Source organism: Engystomops pustulosus, chromosome 1 (assembly GCF_040894005.1).
Source record: "Engystomops pustulosus chromosome 1, aEngPut4.maternal, whole genome shotgun sequence".
NCBI lineage: Eukaryota > Metazoa > Chordata > Amphibia > Anura > Leptodactylidae > Engystomops > Engystomops pustulosus.
This window is the reverse complement of record NC_092411.1, coordinates 170,977,900-170,999,986: the sequence shown is the minus strand read 5'-3', so window position 1 is coordinate 170,999,986 and position 22,087 is coordinate 170,977,900. Positions and strand designations below refer to the sequence as shown.

Sequence of the window (22,087 nt, the reverse complement as noted above, 5' to 3'; positions counted from 1 at the left end):
GAAGTTCTTTTAATAAAAAGCCCCCACATATCACCACACTCTAACTTTACCTCTCAAACTATTCAAACCAGCAGGTAGAAAGTTTGTTAACCCTTAATGTATTTTACAAAATTCAAGCAAAATCAATGCATTCATTTGGCTGCAAAATGTACCCACATTAACTGAATAAAAGTAGGAAATGTATCTAGGAATATATTGTGCAGTTTTTTCCAAGTATGGATGGAATCCGCTGTCAGGGCACATGGCGGGGCGTGAAAGGGAAGGACCCATTGAGCTTTTGTAGGGCAGAATATTTTTCAGGTGCCATAACGTGTTTGTAGAGCACCTGAGGCCGCGTTCACACGTGGCATTTTGGTTGCGTTTTGAAACACAATCCAAACACTCTACCTGCGATCGCACGTTAGGGTAAGATTGCATTTCATTCGCGTTCAGTTAATGTGTTGGAAACATAATGGGGCAGATTTATCAAGCAGTCTGAAAGTCAGAATATTTCCAGTTGCCCATGGCAACCAATCACAGATAAGCTTTCATTTCACCAGTGCTCATGAATATTTTAAAGGGGAGCTGTGATTGGTTGCCATGGGCAATTGGAAATATTCTGACTTTCAGACTGCTTGATAAATCTGCCCCATTGTTACCAAAATATTTGATCACGAGTGGAGCCTTTGGAATGCATTTCCAAACACAACCAAAGTGTGAATGTGGCCTCGGGTACCACAAACCCTTATCCCAGAGAATTTGTAAACTTTTTATCTTGTGGTATCAGGGAAGATTAACCCTTGTTTTTACCATTTTACTTTATTGCTTCCCACTTTCAAAAATCAATAACTTTTTTATTTTCCATGTACAGAGCTGCATGGGGGTTTATTTTCTGACAAATCTTACTTCCTAGTAACAGTATTTTATATACCATCCCATGTACTGGGAAGTGGAATTTGCATCTTAAACTGTGCACTCCAAATGCCATCTCCAATATATTCTTTGGTTCCATATGATCAAAGAGATACCAAATTTATATGGGTTTTATTAGGTGTTTATAGATTTTACCAAAAATTTAAAACTTTTTGTATCACAGTGTAATTTTTTTCTGGGACAGGCTGACACTTTTATTGCTACCATTTTCGGGAAAGTTGCGATCTTTAGATCAGTTTTTATTACATTTGTTTTTTATGTCAAAAACTATGGGGCAAAACTATGATAATGTTAGGGACTTAACAATTAACAAGTCTTTTTTCATTTCACTCACTTTTTTGTCAACCATTTATAATTTTTTCATCATTCTTTACCATGCACATTTATTATTACAGTGTATGATTCCTATTCAATTGTATTGTGCAAGGGATTAGCTCTCCAAGTTGTATATACAATACTATGCTGTTCCTTTTGTCACAGATGTCCGAATACATCATATTTCTTCTCAGGGCAAATTTCCCTTACCCAAGATGGCACCCGTGGAGGAAGCGCATGCGAGCCTGGGTTTCGGGTTGATGCACGTCACTTTGATGCGCCTCTGGAATTGGACTATGTCCGCTTCTCGTGATGCAATTGGAGTGGGCGGTGCATGCGGTTTAGCGAGATCCCGGGCACATTGTGGTATGTGGCTTACTTTAGCAAGCAGCTCCTAGTGCCGAAATTTTGGGCGACAGGTCCTCTTTAAGGGGTTAGTAGAAGCACCAGATGTGGTTGTGCTAAATTAGGCACAGCCCTATTTTTAGCTGTTTGGTTAAGGTGAGGGTATCCTCAGGTTAATCAACATATATAGTAATCTGGTCAATAAATCAATATATAGATGATTAAATCTATAGTGGAAAAGTGTAGAACTCAAAATAATGCTGATAACATAAAAATGTCATCAATTAGATGGATAGGTGATGGTACATAGTAGCAATAATAATATCACAAAAATATTAATTGGATAATTATCATTTTGATAAAACAGATATTTGGTACAGAGGAACACAACCATGGATATACAGGCAGTCCCCGGGTTACATACAAGATAGGTTTGGAGGTTTGTTCTTAAGATGAATTTGTATGTAAGTTGAAACTGTATATTTTATAATTGTAGATCCAGACAAAAAAAATTTGGGCCCCAGTGACAATTGGAGTTTAAACATTTTTTGCTGTAATGGGACCAATGATTATCAATAAAGCTTCATTACAGACACCTTACAGCTGATTATTGCAATCTGGGACTATAGCAAAGCATTCAGAGAGCTTCACCAGAGGTCAGAGGGGTCTGTCTGTAACTATGGGTTGTCTGTAAGTCGGGTGTCCTTAAGTAGGGGACCGCCTGTATCAATGAATGAATGAATGAATAAAGTAAATGCATCCAAGTCTATGTTCAATTAACAGTAAGGGTATATGAATGGTGAAGGTGCACCACTATAACATAATCAAAAGATGATCGATTTTGTAGATAAAGATTACTTCTCCCAGGCTGCAGGTAAGCAAGACGTTGTTCCAGAGCTGTCAGATAGCTTGTTTACAGCGGTGTTTAATACGCTGCGATTAGTGGGCTCTGCTTCAGCCCAAAACTACGATCTGCACATGCACACTAAGTGTAAACTCCAAAAAATGAAGTGAAATGAAGGAGTTGGGCCGGGGATCGTAATACATATGAAAATTAAATGAATGAACACGATGGTTAAGGTTCTTAGTGGCATGTATTTGGGGATGGTATGGGTGGAATAGAGGGGGATGAATTTTGAAATAAATGACTGGTGTAAATGGTAGTGATAGAAATGGGGGGGTATATATGTACGCTTTTGGGCTGCAAAAATGTTCACATATACACGTGTATACACACAAATACATACTCAAACATACAAATACACGTATAAACACATACATACGTATGCATCTACACATGTCCATTAACCCCTTAAGGACGTGGCCCTTTTTCGTGATTTCCTTTTTCGCTCCCCATTTACAAAAATTAAACTTTTTTTTTTTTTTTTTCAATGTAAAGAGCTGTGTTTGGGCTTTGGGCTGTGTTTGGGCTTGTAGCTTAAGGCTCAGTCCCATTTTTTTGTATTCTGACCTGCGTAGCTTTATATGGTTATAACTTTTGAACACTGTTACTTATCTAAACGATTCTGAGATTTTTTTTTTCCCCCCCATGTTGTACTTCATTTTAGTGGTAAATTTTGGCTGATATGTTTTGTGTTTATTTGCAAAACAAAAAGAAATAATTATGATTTTTTTTGAAAAATTTGTTGAAATTTGAAATCACTGCGTTTACCACCTAAATAAGTTGCTGAATAACATTTCCCATTTGTCTACTTTACATTTTCATAATTTTTGAAATGTCTGGATAATTTATTTTGATGTCACGTGGCTTACAAATCAAAGATCGATTTTCCGTATTTTCAGAATTGACTATTTTGGGGATAAATCCCGTTTTGAATGAAATTTTACATATTTAGCATCAAATTCCCTATATAATCAACCCATTTTCAAATCTGCACCCCTCAACCGCTTTTAGGAAAATTGTTAACCCCTTGAGATTTTCATAGTAATTACTTCCAAATGGAGGTGAAATTTAGAATGGTCAAATTGTGCCGGTTATACGTTCATTTAGCCCTAAAATTTACACATTTCCAAAAGATAAAAAGAGAAAACCCACCTTACAATTTGTTCAGCAATTTCTCCTGAGTACAGAGACCCCTCTCCTGTGGCCGTTACTTGTTTTATGGGCGCACAGCGAGGCGCAGAAGGGAAGGAGCGCCCTGCAGCTGCCAGGATTTTAGTTTCCTCATTGGCCCCTTTTGTAGGCTATAAAATTTTAGCTTTTTCGTTATTGGGGCCATGTGATGGAATTTTTTTTTTTTTTTTTGCGGGATGAGATGCTTTTTCCAGTGTTACCATTTTGGGGTTGGTATCCCATACTGTTGAAAATTTAGGGCAGGGACAGGAGCAAAAAAGGAGTAAAATTTTTTTTTTTTTTTTGTGTTCACTGTTTAGCCTAATGATCATGTTATCTTTATTCTATCGGTCCATACGATTACGGCGATACCATACATGAATATTTTTTCTTACGTTTTACTAAATTTGCCAAATAAAACCCTAATGAGGGAAAAATCTATCATTTTTGCATTGCCGTCTTCCAAGTGGCATAAGGTTTTAGTTTTTTTGGCTTTGGAGCTGGTTGATGGCTTGTTTTTTTTTTGCGGGACATGTTGTTCTTTGCACCAGTATCATTCTGGAGTACATAGGTTTTTTTTTAACACTTTTTATTGCATTTTTTTGTGGGGTTCAATTAACAGTTTTTTTTAACGGCGTTCATCGTGCAGGTTCAATAATTATTTAGTTTTATTCTACGGATTGTTACGGACGCGGTGATACTATATCATACTATATTTGTGGGGTTTGTGTTATGATTTAGACTTTTTTAGTGTTATGTCTCTTTTTATGTTATGGGGCTAATGGGCATTTTTAGTGATTTATTACTTTATTTTTTTTATTGAAAAACATTTTTTTTTTACTATTTCCACCATTGGACATGAACAAGCAATCATCTGATTGCTTGTTCATGATAATAATCTGCAATACTCATGTATTGCAGGGTATTAGCAGTGTCAGCCTATGCACATGTATAGGCTGGGACTGTGCCTGAAAGATGACGTCACAGATGCCATCTTTCAGGCACCTCCAATGGCATCACGATCGGACCCTATTGGAGGCTTACCATAGTCCTGGGATGCTTCATGGTAACTGGAGTCCGCTAGTCTGTAGCGGTGGCCATCTGTGCGGATGGGTACTGCGGCAACATCTGCAACTCCCACCCAGATAAGGGCCGGTGCGCATCAGCTGCACAGTTTATGACGACGCTGACCTCTTCCTGCCTACTTCCTTTCTGCCTGAGCAGCATGCGGCCGCTTCCGGGGGAAACCAGAAGTGAGGCACAGACGGTGTCCCACCTGACCAGGATGAGCTAAGGCGGCAAATTTGAAAAAGGGCCCAACACAGCTAGTCACTGTGAGCCAAAAAACGGACTTCTGTCAGACCTGCTGATTGAGAGAGTTCCACAGGCAATTTCCAGTGGTGAAGTTCTACTGCCAGGATTCATTGATGACCTCACCCCTGCTGCCATGAGTTCATGTGGTGCCATGCATGTGGTGGTCCTTATAGTGGTGAGTACGGCTCTAACCTGGCCTTAAAAACTGTTTTTTATGTGGTCTGGTGTTATATTGTAGAGGGAAGAGACCACCTTCAGAAAATCTGCTAAGAAGTTTAAGAATCAGGAGTGTAAAGTCTGCGTTGTCAGCCTACCATCCTCTTATAAGTTTTCATGTGAATCTTTTCTACAACAGTTGTTAGTCAAGGAACAGGCTAGTTTCTTTGACTCTGTGCAGACATTTTTTAGATGAGAGTTGCAGCATTCAGGAGCATCTGGTCAAATTGGTCAGAGCTGTAAGATGAAAAACAACTTTGCTCCATTAGTGATGTAATGTTCCAGGGTTTAGGTGAGAAGAAAAGTCTCTTCCAATTCATGAGGATATTTCTAAACTAATAAAAACAGAATGGAATAGACCTGAAAAGATATATATATATTTTTTCCCTGGCCATCAATAAGGAAATATCCTTTTGCAGAGAAGGAGACAGAATCCTGGGACAAAACCCCCAAGATTGATATTGCCAAGTTATAGTTTTAGGAAATCGGCGTTACCAGGATTTTTACCCCATGGTTAAGAAGGCAGATAGCTTTTTATGCAGAACATGGGAATCAACTGCGGCATTCAATCCAAATATTTCTGCCACATGCATATCCTGTCCACTATTAATGTGGCTTTCTCAGTTGAAAGAAAAAATGGAAGCCCGGGTGAAGAGTTTCTCAGAGGATGTCACTTTGGCACAGAAAGTGTCTGCCTTCCTAGCTGATGTATCAGCCTTATCAAATTCAGCCAGGAGAGCATGTGGCTTAACCCCTAGGGGACACAGCCTATTTTGGCCTTAAGGACGCGGTCCCATTTTTCAAATCTGACCTGTGTCACTCTAAGTGGTTATAGCTTTGGAACGCTATGAGATATCCAGGGGATTTTGAGATTGTTTTCTCGTGACACATTGTACTTCAAATTAGTTTAAAAATTTGGATGAAATCTTTTGCGTTTAGTTATGAAAAAAAACAAAATTTGGCAAAAATTTTGAAAAATTATTTATTTTCAACGTTCTAAATTCTCTACTTTTGATGCAGACAGTCATAGCACCCAAATAAATTCATAACTTACATTTCCCAAATGTCTGCTTTATGTTGGCATGGTTTTTTAAGATTCCACATATTTTACTAGAATGTTATGAGGCTCAGAATTTGGGTGCCATTTTTCACATTTTTTGTAAAATCGCCAAAACCCGTATTTAGATGGACCTGATCAACTTCTAATTGACACTGAGAGGCCTAAATAATAGCAAGACTCGTAAATTACCCCATTGTGGAAACTACACCCCTCAACGTATGAAAAACTACTTTTAAGAAGTTTGTTAACCCTTTACGTGTTTTATAGGGGTTAAAACAAAATGGAGGTGCAGTCTGCAAATTGTAATATTTTTTCACAATACACCCATTTTGGGTGGAAAATTAAACATTTAAAATGGATTAAATTAAAAAAGGCTCCACAAAGTTTGATACCCAATTTCTCCCGAGTACACGGATACTCTACATGTGGTGGTAACTTCTGTATGGGCGCACGGCCGGGCATAGAAGGGAAGGAGGTGCCATCCAAATCAGATTTGCTATGTCACATTGTACAGGCTATAATTTTTTTCTTTTTTTTAATGTGGACCTATAGGGGCTTATTTCTTTTGCCACATGAGATGCACTTTTCTGGTATGTAATTTTGGGGCATCTACAGCTAATTGGTGAGATTTAATTAACTCTTTGTTGGTGGAGGAAATGAAAATCATCAATTTTTAGGAAAATTTTTATGTGTTTTTTATTTGGCCGTTAACCATACCATAAAAATAGTATATTATTTTTATTCTATGGGTCGCCACGATTATGAAAATACTTCATTTATATATATTTTTTATTTTTTACCATTTTTACTGAATAAAAAGTAATTTGGCAAAATTGTTGTTAATTTTAGCATCACCGTCTTTCATATGTATAACTTTTTTATTTTTCACCTCACAAATCTGTTTAAGGGCTTATTTTTTGCAAGAATGATAGCTCTTTTTAGTGGTCTTATTTTAGATTGCGTAACTTTTTAAAATCACTTTTTTTAGAGCATTTTTAAAGGGCATTAATAAAAAATCATCTTTTTCAGAGAGTTTTTTTAGGTTGTTTTTTACGGGGTTCACTTTGCGGATCTAATAACAATTCTGTTTTATTATACAGATTGTTACGGACGCAGGGATACCAAATATGTGGGGGTTTTGTGTATTTTATTCAATTGTACTGAATAAAAACTAATTTGGAGAAAATCTTATTCATTTTAGCATCACCATCTTTTCATATGCATAACTTTTTTATTTTTTGGCTGACAAATCTGGTTAGGGGCTTATTTTTTGCGAGAACAGTTGTTCTTTTTAGTGGGCTTATTTTAGAGTGCATAAAATTTTTAAAATCACTTTTTAGAGCATTTTTTATAGGGTATTAATTAAAAATTATCTTTTTTCGGAACGTTTTTTGCGTTTTTTTCCTCCGGCGTTTACCGTGCGGGTCCAGTAACAATTCTGTTTTATTATGCAGATTGTTACGGACGCGGCAATACCAAATATGCAGGTTTTTTTGGTGTTTTTATGTTTTTTATACTTTATTAAGTTTTTTATGGGAAAGTGACATTTTAGGGGCTTATATTTTATGTATTTATTTTTTATTTATTATATTGTGTAGTGTTAACTGTTTTTGCATTTTTTTTTACTTATACATACTTGAACTTAAACCAGTGATGCTCTGATCACTGGTTTAAGTTCAATACACTGCTCTACAATACTATTTTATTGTAGAGCAGTGTAAACTGTCTGAGCAAGCTTGCGCATGCTCAGACAGTTTACAGCCAGACCCGGAAGGGGTCTGGCTGCCATGGAGACCGGGCAGCTCCGGGGCACATGCCAGTCCTCGGAGCTGCCCGGAAGAGGATCGGATCCCCCGGTAAGCGGCACGGGGGATCCGATCCACAGCAGGAACACCCTTACACGCCGCGGTCATGCTTGACCGCGGCGTGTAAGGGGTTAACACCCGCGATCGGAGCCAGCTCCGATCGCGGGTGTTACAGCGCGGTGTCAGCTGTGATAGACAGCTGACAGCCGCTGCTTCTGGTACCGGCTCCGTTCGTGAGCCGGTCCCAGAAGCTAGACGTTATACTACGTCCCGGTGCGCTAAGCATCTAGCCCCGGGGACGTAGTATAACGTCGTGGTGCGCCTAGGGGTTAAAAGGTGAGCTGGAAAAATCACCTGTGTAACATCCCCTGTGTAGGATTTGTTTTGTTTGGATCCCACTTGGATAAGAACCTAGAACAAGCTTCAGATAGGAAACAAGGATTCCCTAGCCAGACCTCACAATCAAGATTTTTTCATTGCCCCAGACGTTTCACACCTATCCAAAGGCAAAAGGACGAGGAGGCTGGTTGGAGAAGTTCAAAAAAGATCGAGGCGTCATGTTCAACCCCCTCCCAAATAGACAGAAGACAAAATGAGCAATGCCTCCAGAAGGCCAGTGGGGGCTGGATTTCTCCTTCAGGCTGAAATTCATAACCCCCCCTAGCGCATTCATTCCATATGTAGACTATTTTCTTCTGGTGCAATATGGGAATTAAAGGGTTATTCCCGTGAAGACCAGTTTCTGATATGTACTCAGGATAGCAAAATAACACATTCTCTAATTCAATGTTATTAACAAAAATACAGCATTTCATACATATAATTCCAACCTGTTTCTATCAGTCCTGGTGAACACAATTTCAGTTTCCCTTAGACATGACCTAGTAACTTCTGACTTGGAGTTGGCTGCCATCTTGTATTTCTGTGTGAGATCGTGCAGATGAGATTTGTCTCGCTCTGTTCTGAGCCTATAGCCACGCCTCCTGCAAAGATCTCAGAGACACTCACTTGCTGTCAGCACATCCTGAGGAAAGAGTAGCTGCAAGCTACAAACTAGAAGGAGATATGTGCCTGCCACTGCCCTTCCCCCGGATCACTTATCTGTGAGATGTGGCAGAGCTGATAGTGTAACAGTAAAAGTCTGTCAGCCTGTGTCTGTCATGCCTCTGTGTAATCTCATGCACATCTGATCTAATCTTTGTGTGTCAGTGGATTAGTATAATGTCAGACACCAGATGAAATTGTATATAAACCTGTAAAAGGGGAAAGGGGGAAAACCCCTTTAATGAAGAGTTAGTCTGCAACGGTGTAGAAAGTGATGGGGGTTATCAGCCTCTTTACGGCTTTTATTCCGGCGGTACTCTGGGCACAGATTTATACTCGCCCCTTATAGCTACATATGCTGAAGCATTGTATCATTCTCCCTCAGGTTGTATTAGACTCTCTAATACGGTGGCTGTCGCTAGAAAATCTACGAAAGGGCGTCTCCTCCTCAAGATTACAAAAGCTGACAACATTGGTGATCTATGCAAGCACATGGGGCTGAGGTGCTTCTTCAGAATCCTTGGAAGCAAGACGACTTGGGAAGGTCATCAAATTTCAGGGAATTAAAGGTTATTCTAGAAGCTATAAAAAGATTGGGTGATCAGTGATCCAGGGGAAGGATCTAAAGGTCATCTCAGACAGCACAACAGCAGTGAATGGACAAAGGGGCACAAGAAGCTCTTTCATGCGGAGAAACATCTGAACTCTGTAGTGCTTATAAAATAAAAAGACAATTCGCAAGCAGACGGCTTGTGCTGTGTCCAATTATCTAAAGGAGAATGGTGTCTGACGAAAGAGATATTTCCGAAGATAGTACTACTTTGAGGGGTCCCAGAAGAGGATCTCTTTGCTAATCGCAAAAACGGGCAGGTCAATAAATATGTTCCCTGCATTCAATGGACAAGCCTTGGAACTTCAGTTGTATGCATTTCCTCCTCTGATAATACTACCATAGTGTTGAAGAAGATGGGGCAAGAACAAGCAATGGCTCCATTCCAGACCAGGAAAGCTTGGTTTTCGACCTTGAGAGAGATGTCAATCTTGGATCATTGGATCCTGAGGGAGATCCTCAATCTTCTTTTCTGGCGCCCAATTTGTCATCCGAAGATAAAATCTCTTGACAGTCTGGAATTCGAGAGGTTGAAAAAGGCTAAATGTCGCTGTATTTTAAACATCTGGAATAAAAGAGGACCTCTTTTTCCTCCCAGTTCTTAGATTCCTTGGAGTGCTGCTTGCTTTCATGTGTGTGTTGGAGGACCTGAGGCCTGGTCTTTTTGAGCTAGGACCCACTGTATAGTGTGCTGTTGGACTTTCCTAGTGTAGTAGAATTCCTAGTTAGATCAGCTAGTTGGAGAAAATCAGCCTTTTTGTTCTGTATGGAGTAAGCTTCTTCCATTGCAATCTCAAGGTGGATTAAACTTGTCATTTTTGCTGCTTATGAGGCAGCAAAATTACAAATACCGACGGGGCTTAGGGCTTAAGTTTCCTCTTAGTGGGCCGTATATAGGGAAGTGCCTAATATAATAATAATATAACCATGAATAATAGTATACTATAATCATGAATAATATAACCATGTTGTAAATGTATTATATAACCAAGATTCAATTCTCGTGCAGTCTCTGAAATCCACTAAGGACCAGGAGGAGGACCTAGAATTTATGGTCTGGGTCTACCTGTCCCTGTGGACGGCTTTCTCTGTGGTGGGTGCTATCATGGTTCAAGGAAAAACAATTGCCGATAAGTGGTTACCAATTTCTGCATTTTATTTTTGACTAGCTGTAGATCTCAGCGCTGCCCGGGATAGTAAACCACTGCAATGAGCTATAACACAAAATAGAATAGGTTAACAAAAAATAATATATCTATCTATGGATCTAGAAAAACAAACGAACGGTACTCCAAAGTAATGGAAGAATTCAAGTAGTGTTTATTCCCAAGTAAGCAGCTTGGGAATGAACACCACTTAAATTATTCCACTACTTTGGAGTGCCGTTCGTTTTTGTTTTTCTATGTTCGGAAGCATGTGGCTGTCTGGTGGTAGCGTGCACCCATCCCTTATTTTATTGCAGTGCCGCTAAGGAAATTATTTTTTTTTTTTTTTTTTTTTTTTAAATCTATGCATCTATCTTGCTCTGTCTGAATCACTCACTCTCCCCGGTCTCTGTGACTCCCTGGCTGTCTCTCTGTCAGTCTCTCACTCACCCACCGGTCTCTGTGTCAGTCACTCGCTCGCTCTCACCCACCTGTCTCTGTGTCAGTCACTCGCTCGCTTTTATTGATTCGTGTATAAGCTGAGGTGAGGTTTTTCAGCACATTTTTTTGTGCTGAAAAACTCTGCTTATACACAAGTACTTTATACTGACCTCAGCGTTCATTTTCTCCCATTTTCTCCCATTTTTCCACATACTGTGAATGCAGAAAGATTCTGTAGGAGGCACGTGGCAGTGGTTGTGGGGGGAGCACCAAGGGAGAATGGGAGCACTGGAGGAGCTGAGTATAAGAAGCATTTTTTATTAAATTATATTTGGCTTGTGGGGTGTTAGATAATCTAACTTTTTTTTAAAATGTCATCTAAATATAATTTTGACATTTCTATGATTGTACCGAATCAAATGGAGATATTTGTCCATCCCTATGAAAAACACACATTTTGTGTTTTTTGTTGTGCTTTGAAAATGTTAACATTAAATAACATGCCTTGCATTCTAAAGCTGCAATGGAAATCTGTTTGATCTTCAGCAAATCGGTAACATTTGCTAAAAAAAAATGTGAAAGTGCCTTTTTATGAAAGGAACTTGTGACTAGCAGAGACCAGCACTGTGCAATGGGACATTGCACAAGACAAGAACTTATTCATAGATCCAGGCACTGTGACAGTTGTAACTTTCTTCTTATTTATCTGTGGCCTCCTTACCTCTTAAATCAACTTTTAAAATTATGCTAAAGAGCCAGACTGGCTCTGGGGGTGTTACCCAGAGCCCCTTTGTGCTCATGCTTTATAGATTGTAGATGTGCCACAGTCACGGTGCCTGGATCTATCTGTGTTGCTTGTTTATCAAACTTTTTGATGGTAGATTTTCTTTGTTGCCATGTGCTTTCCTATGAGGAAAACTTAAATACATGGCCATAATAATTACATATATAATGCAATTTTGGCATTGCAGGGATCCCTAACCAGAAACCCAAGGAACAGCAGCGTAGTGTACTACGTCCAGCAGTGTTACAGGCACCTCTACCGAAGACTTTTTCAACACCATGTAAGTGATACAATTGTGTTAACACAACATGTATAGCTTTTGCTTTATGTAGCTTATATATTTTTTTTCTGTTTTCTCTAGATATCAGCAGTGGAACTAATGGCATCAGTGTGTCATCTGAACAATGTGGCTCATCAGCTAATAAAATTTCTACAATCCCAGCTGCCCAAACCCTTTGTACAGATAAGGTATAGTTGCATAAATCGAATCCTCAACCCCTTAACGACTTGTCCATTTTGCATCTTCCTGACACGGCCCGTTTTTTTTTTTTTTTAAATCTGACGTGTCATTATAAGTGGTAATAACTTTGGAAAGCTTTAACATATCTTCATGTTGGTTCAGATATTTAAGTAATATGTTTAGTATCTATTTATGAAAGATGGGAAAATATTTGTTTTCCATATTCAAAATTTTCTACTTTTTGGAAAGTTGTTCATATTGCCAAAATAACTTTATAAGGCCTATATGATAGACCTGATAGAAACTGCACCCCTCAAAATATTCAAAACAACCTTTGGGTAGTTTGTTAACCCTATGAACGTTCGTTTCAGGAGGGTGAAAATAAATTAAAGTGAAATTACAGAAATGTAATTTTATCTTACAATATATTCTTTGAACACTAAAGTTTGCACAATGAGTCCATTTTTAATTTTTTTACATACGCAAAAAAAGCTGATGGGTTTCTAATCTACTTCATGCCCTGCCCAGTTGGTTGCCTAGCAAAATTTGAAGAAATCCGAGAAAAGATGTGAACAGATCCATAGGAAACAGAGGGTCCGTTTGCCATTTGAAAAAAAAGGAAAGCACGCTGACATCAAAAATACCCGTCTACATGAGCCCTAAATTATACTGTTTAGTATACTATTTTATATTAATGTTACTAGGGCTAACCTTTACAACACATACACTATACAGGCAGTCCCCGGGTTACGTACAAGATAGGGTCCGGAGGTTTGTTTTTAAGTTGAATTTGTATGTAAGATGAAACTGTATATTTTATAATTGTAGATCCAGAAAAAAAATTTTTTGGCCCCAGTGACAATTGGAGTTTAAACATTTTTTTTGCTGTAATGGGACCAAGGATTATCAATAAAGCTTCATTACTGATACCTTACATCTGATTATTGCAATCTGGAACTATAGTAAAGCATACAGAGAGCTTCACCAGAGGTCAGAGGGGTCTGTCTGTAACTATGGGTTGTCTGTAAGTCGAGTGTCCTTAAGTAGGGGACCGTCTGTACTGCCATAAAACACTAAAGTTTCTACTTGCAAATCACTACTGCCCGTTACTGATCGCATTTCCACTGAAACGCATGCAATCAGAATGAGCCCCGCCCCCAGACTTTTGCATTGTAGTTCTAAATGCAATTTAAAAGTCTCATGTGACCGCTTCCTAAGCATTCAGATAATCCTTTTTTTCTTTAAAGTATCGTATCGGCATTGAGTACTGCAATACTTTTCTGGGTATTGTATAGCACTCAAAATTCTGGTATCGGTGCATCCCTACTCCTGAGAGTAGTAGTTCCCCACATGTGCATATAAAATGTTGTATGGACGCACAGTAGAGGGAGAGGGATGTTTTCCTTCTAGAAGCCAATTTGACAGAAATCCTTTTACATGTGTCAGGATTCGTTTGGCGACCCCATGTGGCATAAAACGGAGGAGAACCCGAAAAGAGACCCTTTTGGAAATTGCAATTAGAAACCTGGTTCAATGCCCAGTTTGTGCCACTGTGCTTTTCCCAGTTGTCTCCCTGTGCCACATTTTGTCTCTCTGGAGATCTCTCAGGTCTTGTAGCAGTATAATAAAGTGTCCTTCGTAATCCCCCTTTTGGAACAGACTCTTTTGTCCTTCCTTTAGAAGCAAACTTGAGGAATTCACCGTGCAAATGTTGCCCTCGTAAAACAAGAGGACATCTAATCCATAGGTACTAGGGGCCTGTCCTTGTCCAAATATTAGTTCCGCAATCACGACCTCTTTAAAAATAGAGAAATTATACGGCATGACCTACACATTGGAACAGCAAGTTAAAATTGTACAGTGCCATCTGTACATTGGACATGACCAGCGTTTTGTACCATATCCTGATTTTCTGGAGGGTGCTGTATGGATTCAGCACATGATCTGACAGATCCAGCCCACGCATGCATTTATTGTAAGCCAGGATGCTGTCTGGCCTGGGGGCAGCGGTGTAGGTACCTCGTACAGGGATTAGGGTGCTAGAGTCCTCATGAATCATGGTCAGAACAAGCACATCCCTCTTAGTTTTTATAGTTGACCAACATCATATTCTGGTTGTCTTGATAGCCCTCCCTTTCCAAGTGGCTTCACGCTACTGTGGAACGCTGGTATAAAAGTTATCCACGTACAGGTGGTAACCATTCGAAATGGGATTTAAATCCCTTTTTTTAAATTTTTTGTGAGATTAGATTTGGATGATTTGGCATTCTATATATTGGGCTTATACTCTAGTCAATAGGTTTTCCCAGTTTTTTGTGTTAAAATTAGGGGTCTCTGCTTATACTCAGGTTAGCTTATACTCAAGTATATACTGTATGTGGCAAACTTGAACCCGACTTTCGGCTTTTTGTTTTTGCATATTTTTTTTTTTCACTCGCCCACCTAAAAAATAATCGATAACTTTTTATTTTTCCGTGTAAGAAGCTCTAGAAGGGGTTGTTTTATGCATAACAAATTGCACTTCATAGTGATGGTATTTAATATCCCATGCTGTGTACTGGGAAGCAGGGGAAAAAATTCAGAATGTTGTGAAACTGCTGAAAAAATTCATTTGCACCGTTTTCTTGTGGGCTTGGATTTTACGGCTTTCACTGAGTGTCCCAAATTACATTTCTACTTTATTCTTTGGGTTGGTACGATTACGGGGATGCCAAATTTATATAGGTTTTATGTTTTCATACATTTACAAAAATTAAAACCACCTGTACAAACGGTATATTTTGATCTAGCATTTTCGGACACGGCGATGCCTAATGTGTTTATGATTTTTACTGTTTATATCAGTTCTAGTGAAAAAGGTGTTTTTAGTTTTTCTTATTATCATTTTTTTTAAAATTGAGACTGGTAATGTGCAAAAAAACTTTTATAAAGTACTAAAATGATTCTGAATCCTGACCAAGTCATTTTTAAAATTGGCATAGCATAGGGTAGGCGAACCTCTTGCCAGCTAAAAATGACAATCCAGGTGACAGGTTCGCTTTAAACAGTCGATCAATGAGGCTCCTTTGGTAAAGTAAATGCTCTAATGATTGGACAGGAAAATAACAGGAATATTTTTTAAAAAAATTTGCCATAAATGTAGTATGATATCTTGTTTTTTATTATAGGACAGTGATGCCTATACAGATTTGGTGACAAATAAACTTAGTGTTCTTGAGAGCTCAGAGAGGGTGGAACAGAATTCTCAACAGTCATTTGTATTTGGACAGAATCTTCGAGACAGAGTAAAGGTAAAGTTTTTTAATTTTCTAATTTTCACATTCATTTTAATACCTAAACTCAAGTTATGTTTTTCTTTTGAAAATGCCTTTTCGATATACTGTACATTTTTTTAAAAAGGTTACTGCTTAGATGATAATATACATATACTCGCACATTTTATTTCTTCATAATATTGAAGCTTAGAGTTGAGGATAAAGATTCCCTCGCTGTGGAAAACACTGGACCCCAAAGTGCAGATGCTCCAGCACAGACCAATTACTTTCTGCAATACATTAGCTCCAGGTAAGATCATCTGGCTGATAACCCTATATTTTTTACTTGTTCGTACTTTTTTTTGGAATAGGCTTAGAACTACTATCAATTTTAACAAATCCAGTAATTAATTTCTTGCTAGTTTCAGAGTAACCAATAGTATAGAAACAAAACATTTTTGCTGTTTAACCCTATGCACACAGTGATCTCTCATCAGTATTTACAAGTTTTCATTGTTTTTGTTTTTGAATTTCTGTTTTGAAGCCTTGAAAATTCCTCACACAAAGCAGAAGCAGCCTGTAATAAATTTGTTTTTGGGCAAAATATGATTGAAAGAGTTCTGGTGAGTAAGTTTTTCATTTATTTATAATTTTGGTTGACATTTAAATTTTTTTTTTTTTGTCTGAAGTCCAGACTCTAGGGACAGTAGTGACACTTAGAGGGACACTCATCTCATTATAATTCCCTGTTTCTCAGTATATACCATTCAGTTCTTGGAGCAAAACTATTCTGGTTGGTTATGGCAACCACTCAGAGCTAAGCTTTCATTTTATAAACTTCTTTGGGAAAATTAAAGTGGAGTTATGGTTGTCATGACCAACTAGAATAGTTTTTCTTAGACACTTTAACCCCTTCATGCTCTACGACGGATATATCGACGGCATAGAGCTATGAAGGGAATATGAAGAGGGCTCATGGCTGAGCCCTCTTCATACAGAGATGGGTTTTGCTGCATATTGCAGCAAAGACCCATCGCTAACACCCGTGGTCGGTCCTTGCACCGATCTCAGGTGTTAACCTCTTGTATGCTGCCGGTAAAGACGCTGGCGGCACTTAAACTGCAATACAGGCAGTCCCTGGGTTACATACAAGATAGGTTTTGTAGGTCTGTTCTTAAGTTGAGTTTGTATGTAAGTCGGAACTGTATACTTTATTATTGTAACCCCAAAATTTTTTTGGTCTCTTTGACAATTGAATTTTAAAAATGTTGGATTGTCTTAAGAACTGGGATAAACAATAAGTCTAAATTACAGACACCTGTGATAACTGTTACAGCTGTTTATTGTAGCCTAGGACTACAGTACAGTAAATAAGCAAAATCCAGAGGTCCCTTTGTAACTAGGAGTTGTATGTAAGTCAGGTGTTCTTAAGTAGGGGACCGCCTGTACAGTAGTATTGCAGTATATAGTAGTAACGATCAGACCATCTAGGGTTAAAGTACCCTGGATGGTCTAAGAAAAAGTGGGAAAAAAAATTGTAAAGTTTTTAAAATGTAAAAAAAATTATAAAATATTAAAAATTCAAATCGACCCACCCTTTCCCTAAAACTGATATAAAACATAATAAATAGTAAAAATCACGAACAAAAATCACGCCCCGAAATGCCCGATCTATCAAAATACAAAAACGGTTATTGCCCCACACATGGATATTAGCATACCATGCTGCAGGGTTGCTACACAGATTCAGGACCACCTTGAATCTTCCTTCTAGCCCACACGGTTGCGGTGATATCATTACCAGTATCTGACCATGGTAATCTGCGTATGGTTGGAGAGGAGGAGCTGGGACTAAAGCTGGAGGAGTGTTTTTTGCTAATCTTCTCTGATAATGTCAGTAGTGAGCTGTGTTTTTTTTTTTTTTTCATGTTCACCTAAAGGTTATGCTTACACACATACCACTAGTATTCTGATGTATCCAGGTGTAAGCACAATGTCAAGCACGGTGTAAACACAAACCTATTGGGGCACCTCTACTAAGGGTCCGAATGCAATTAGGTAACATTGTGATTATGTAAACGTAGTGTCAACAGAATATTAGCAAATTGAACAGTTGTGAGCTCTGATTAATTTTCTATGCTCACACACATAGTAGCTTCTCTGACATTGCCAGAGAAGATTAGCATAACACACGCATCCAGCTGCTCCTCTCTGACCAAACACAGATTATAATGGTCGCATACTGGTAATGATATCTCTGCAACCTGGGGGGCTAGAAGGAAGATTCTAAGTGCCCCTGAATCTGTGTAGCAACTCCTACAGGATGGTATGCGAATCTCCCCTTGTGTGAGGTGATGAAAGGTCCTCTTTAAATACTGTGCCATTTTTTCCAGATATTACACAGATGTGTGGCCTCTTTTCATCTGGATGGGGGGAGGGGCAATAAGGCCAAGGTTGGCCACTCATTTGCTTTTTCATTCCTGGGATGAGGGGTACTACCCCACTTTAAATTGTATTACTGGGTGGCTCAACTGTATTGAGAAACCACTTAGGCTGCATTCACTTACATGTATCGGGGACTTATATACGGCCAATATGCGTCCTCCATACGCTTCTATGGGCTCACTGAATGGTACGGGAGCGGTACGGTGCAGCACATGTGCGGCACCATACCGCTCCGTAGCCCAGGAAAAGATAGGACAGTGGTGGCGAACCTATGGCACGGGTGCCAGAGGTGGCACTCAGAGCCCTCTCTGTGGGCACCCAGGTCCTCAGCATAGAGTTCATAAGACAGGATCTATAGCATCCTCCTGCAGCCACAGGACAATCTGCACTCAGTACTATTTTAAAGCAACACATCCTTAGCTGCCTGGGACTACAGGAGGAATGAGAAAGTGTGGATAGGGATTTTAATTTGAGTTCCTGCAATGGGCTCTGTATCATTGCTGTACAGGGGACCCTGGAGGGAAGTTACGATAATAATCTGCATTTCTCCCCTTTCTACTGTATTTAAGTCCTCATGATGAAAGCGGTTGAAAGCTTTGACAAAGCAGTAATCAATAAGTTACTACTTAAATTGCCATGTTGGCACTTCGAAATAAATAAGTGGGTTTTTGTTGTAGTTTGGGCACTCGCTCTCTAAAAGGTTCGCCATCACTGAGATAGGACATGTCCTATCTTTTCCCGTATTACGGCGCCATGGCCCATATGTTCCTATGGAGAGGGGCGGGGGTGAGCGGCGCTCACCTCCTCTCCCCGCGCTGCAGTGTGCCCGCCGTGCTACCTACGGTGCGGCAGGCACACCGCAGTGTGCATGTAGCCTTACTATGGCTTCCCTCATTGGTCCCCATTCTGGCCATTTCACTTTACCTGAATACCTTCTGTTTGATGGGGACGGAAGACCAGAGGGGCATCCCCTCTATTTCACCATCTTTTTCTGCTATGGGCCAGAGTGAGATCTTACGATTACTCTACTGGGATTTAGGTATACCCCCTTTGAAATTACCCTGCTAGGGGTGTGCACTATACAGGGAATGTCTGTGAAGATGGTGTTCTTTGCTTCTTTCAACAGCTGAAAGAATTCCACTTGTTATATCTTCAGCTTTGACATGTCATAAATGCCAAGTTACCAGGGGACAGTCCTCTTCCCCCCCCCCCCCCCTCCTTTTCCTACAGGCCCTGAACAGAGCCCTTATTTCCCCTCTATACTGTAAACTTTTGACACAGTTTTTTTTCGCTCTTATCTCGCTCTCTACTTTCAAAAATCCATATTTGTTTTATTTTCATTTTTCTGTGTACAGAGCTGTGTGAGGGCTTATTTTGTGTGTAACAAATTTTACTTTTCAGTGATGTTATTTATTATTCCATGTTGTGTACCGAAAAGCGGGGGAGAAAATTCCAAATGTGGAAAATTGGTTTAAAACCCGCATTTGCTTCATTTTCTTGTGGGCTCAGTTTATACGACTTTCACTCTACACTCCAATTAACACCTCTACTTTATGCTTTGGGTTGGTACGATCATGATGATACCAAATTTATATAGGCTATATTGCGTTTAAATACATTTTCAAATATTAAAAGAATGTGTGTGAAAAAATTTTTTCGGAATCTTCTGACTAATAATTTTTTCATATTCTGTTGTATGGAGCTGTGTGTTGTAATTTTGTGCGAAACAGGCCAACATTTTCATTGCTACTTTTTTGAGGACTGCGTGATAGTTTGATCACTTTTTATTACATTTTTTGATGGTGTAAAAGTCACGCTATTTTCAGAGCGTGAAAGGGGTAAACAAACCCCTTACCCGGCCAGGGCACCCTGGGAGAGGTGAATTTGGCCCTCATAAATGAGAAATAGGACATTACCATTCTCTATACCTATAATGGCTTCCCCTTACCTGGGAGACGGAATGTCTCAGATCTACATACTCCACCAGGCATATCAAACAATTGCCAGAGTTGGTAAATTTCCTCCTGACTTCCCTGATTTGTGCCCTAAGTGCTCTGCAACCTCATACTTTTCTACACCTTCTGTGGTCAGAGGGTACTGAGAGCAAGTGCGTGAATTCCTATTTGACAGTATGGGCATAACTGTCCCTTAGAACTCAAAGTTAAGCCTGCTACTTGTGGACCTGGAATTGTTCTACCCCATCACAAGCCGTGCTTTCCTTATTCAAGCCGTGTACTGTCCCAGGAAAACTGTGGTCACAATCTACCCATGGCTGCCCAACCCACAATCTGTGACTGGTTTGTTAGTTAATGCTGCTCTTCTTATTAAGAAGTGGATATTAATCCACATTTAAAAGAAAAAGATATTCCATGCTATCTGGGACAAATGGCTGTTGCATGTTAGCTTAATTTGTTTTGTTTTGTTCCAATATACAGTCCGATTCATACTCCTGTTTGCTCAGTCAAATTTAAGGACATTTATACCACAGTCATGTGGAGAAGACTTTGTTTACTACGGCCTATGTATGTTCACTCTGGACTTGTGCTGCCTTTTAAAAATTTTTTTTATTCCTCTGCATTAGGTTCTGCGAGACCAATTCTTATCTGGGCTATTTAAAGGAAATCTACCTTCTGCTTTTAAACAACATTAGCTGTAGATCGCGGCTTTGTCCGGGATAGGAAATAACTTGCCTATAACAAAATGTCGTTGACGGTGGCCGCCTGTCTCTGACGGTCAATTGGAACAGTTTTTCTCGCACATAAGTTGTGTGATTACTATAGTCACTGATAATAAATCAAAGCTCAGAGCTCATATCCATGACCTATGGTAGAATAGCAACCAATCCTGGATCATCTTCTAACAGGCTCCTCTGCATGGTGGTTGAGAAGTGTATTTTAGAAAGCGTAGGGTGAAAATTTCAAATTTCAATGGGTAATGGGTAATTTGAATTTAACAATGTCCTAGCCACACAAGTATGTTAATGTGCTGATAAGTCTGCCGCATATTGGACTGCACCCTGGCATATTGGGTGTTAAGTAAGGCAGCAAGGATTGTAGTAAGGCCGCTGGAAAGTCCAAGAACACGTTCTGTAGGATTTGTGACGTTAACTTGCCAGCAACATATGAGAAGTCTACCTGTGAGACATGTATTCAAAGTATAGGAGGCCAGGAATCAGTAATGTTTGAATCCATGCATACTTTCATAAGAGAAGTCTGTAACTCATTGAAAGAAAAAAAAAATTGTCTACTTTTTAATCTCTCTAGTTGCAGCTAGAAGACGCTGGAAGACCCTTTTTTCCAGTGGAAGATACTGATAATCTAGTAAAGGGTCAGGTCCACCATGGAGATTGAAGAACAGAAAGAGCATAATTGAGTTCAGGACGTGATGTTTTAAGGGCTCGGGGAGGAAAAAAAATCATGTTTTCCCTTTGCATAAGGACATTAAAGCCGAGTTTACAAAAAGGGATTCATTATGCACTAGATTAAATATTTGATGAAGCTTTTGATAAGAAGAAAGGCTTTCTGACATGTCAGGAGTTTAGAAATAAGTCCTTTCGTCCCTAAAGAAGGTTTACTGCTACCCGAAAACCTCGAGGAAAGAAGAGGGCAGGAAATCCTCAAAATAACCTAGAGGATTGATGTTTAACCATTCTCCATACCCCTCAAAAAAGTCCAGTCAGCAATGAAAGCCAGATGTCCTGTGGAGGGCAGGCTATTGCAATTGTTTCCAGAATCTGTTAAAATTTCCCCCTGATTCAGGACTACAATTATGATGAATTACAGCGCACAGTCAGCGCTAGAATCGAAAGTAAAAAAATTACTTCAGGAAGCAGTACTGGGGGAGGTTCCAATCCATTAAAGAGG

General features: G+C 39.3%; 1 protein-coding gene across 6 annotated transcripts in view; it reads left to right on the top strand.

Moving 5' to 3' along the window:
* Positions 1–22,087, top strand: part of RANBP3 (RAN binding protein 3) — a 144,081-nt gene that overhangs the window by 86,331 nt on the left and 35,663 nt on the right. For all 6 annotated transcript variants that reach the window (XM_072113867.1, XM_072113866.1, XM_072113864.1 and 3 more), the window contains 5 exons: positions 12,253–12,345; positions 12,427–12,533; positions 15,693–15,815; positions 15,986–16,089; positions 16,324–16,402. In XM_072113867.1, the coding sequence (XP_071969968.1) occupies positions 12,253–12,345; positions 12,427–12,533; positions 15,693–15,815; positions 15,986–16,089; positions 16,324–16,402 (506 nt within the window). The remainder of the gene's footprint in view (positions 1–12,252; positions 12,346–12,426; positions 12,534–15,692; positions 15,816–15,985; positions 16,090–16,323; positions 16,403–22,087) is intronic.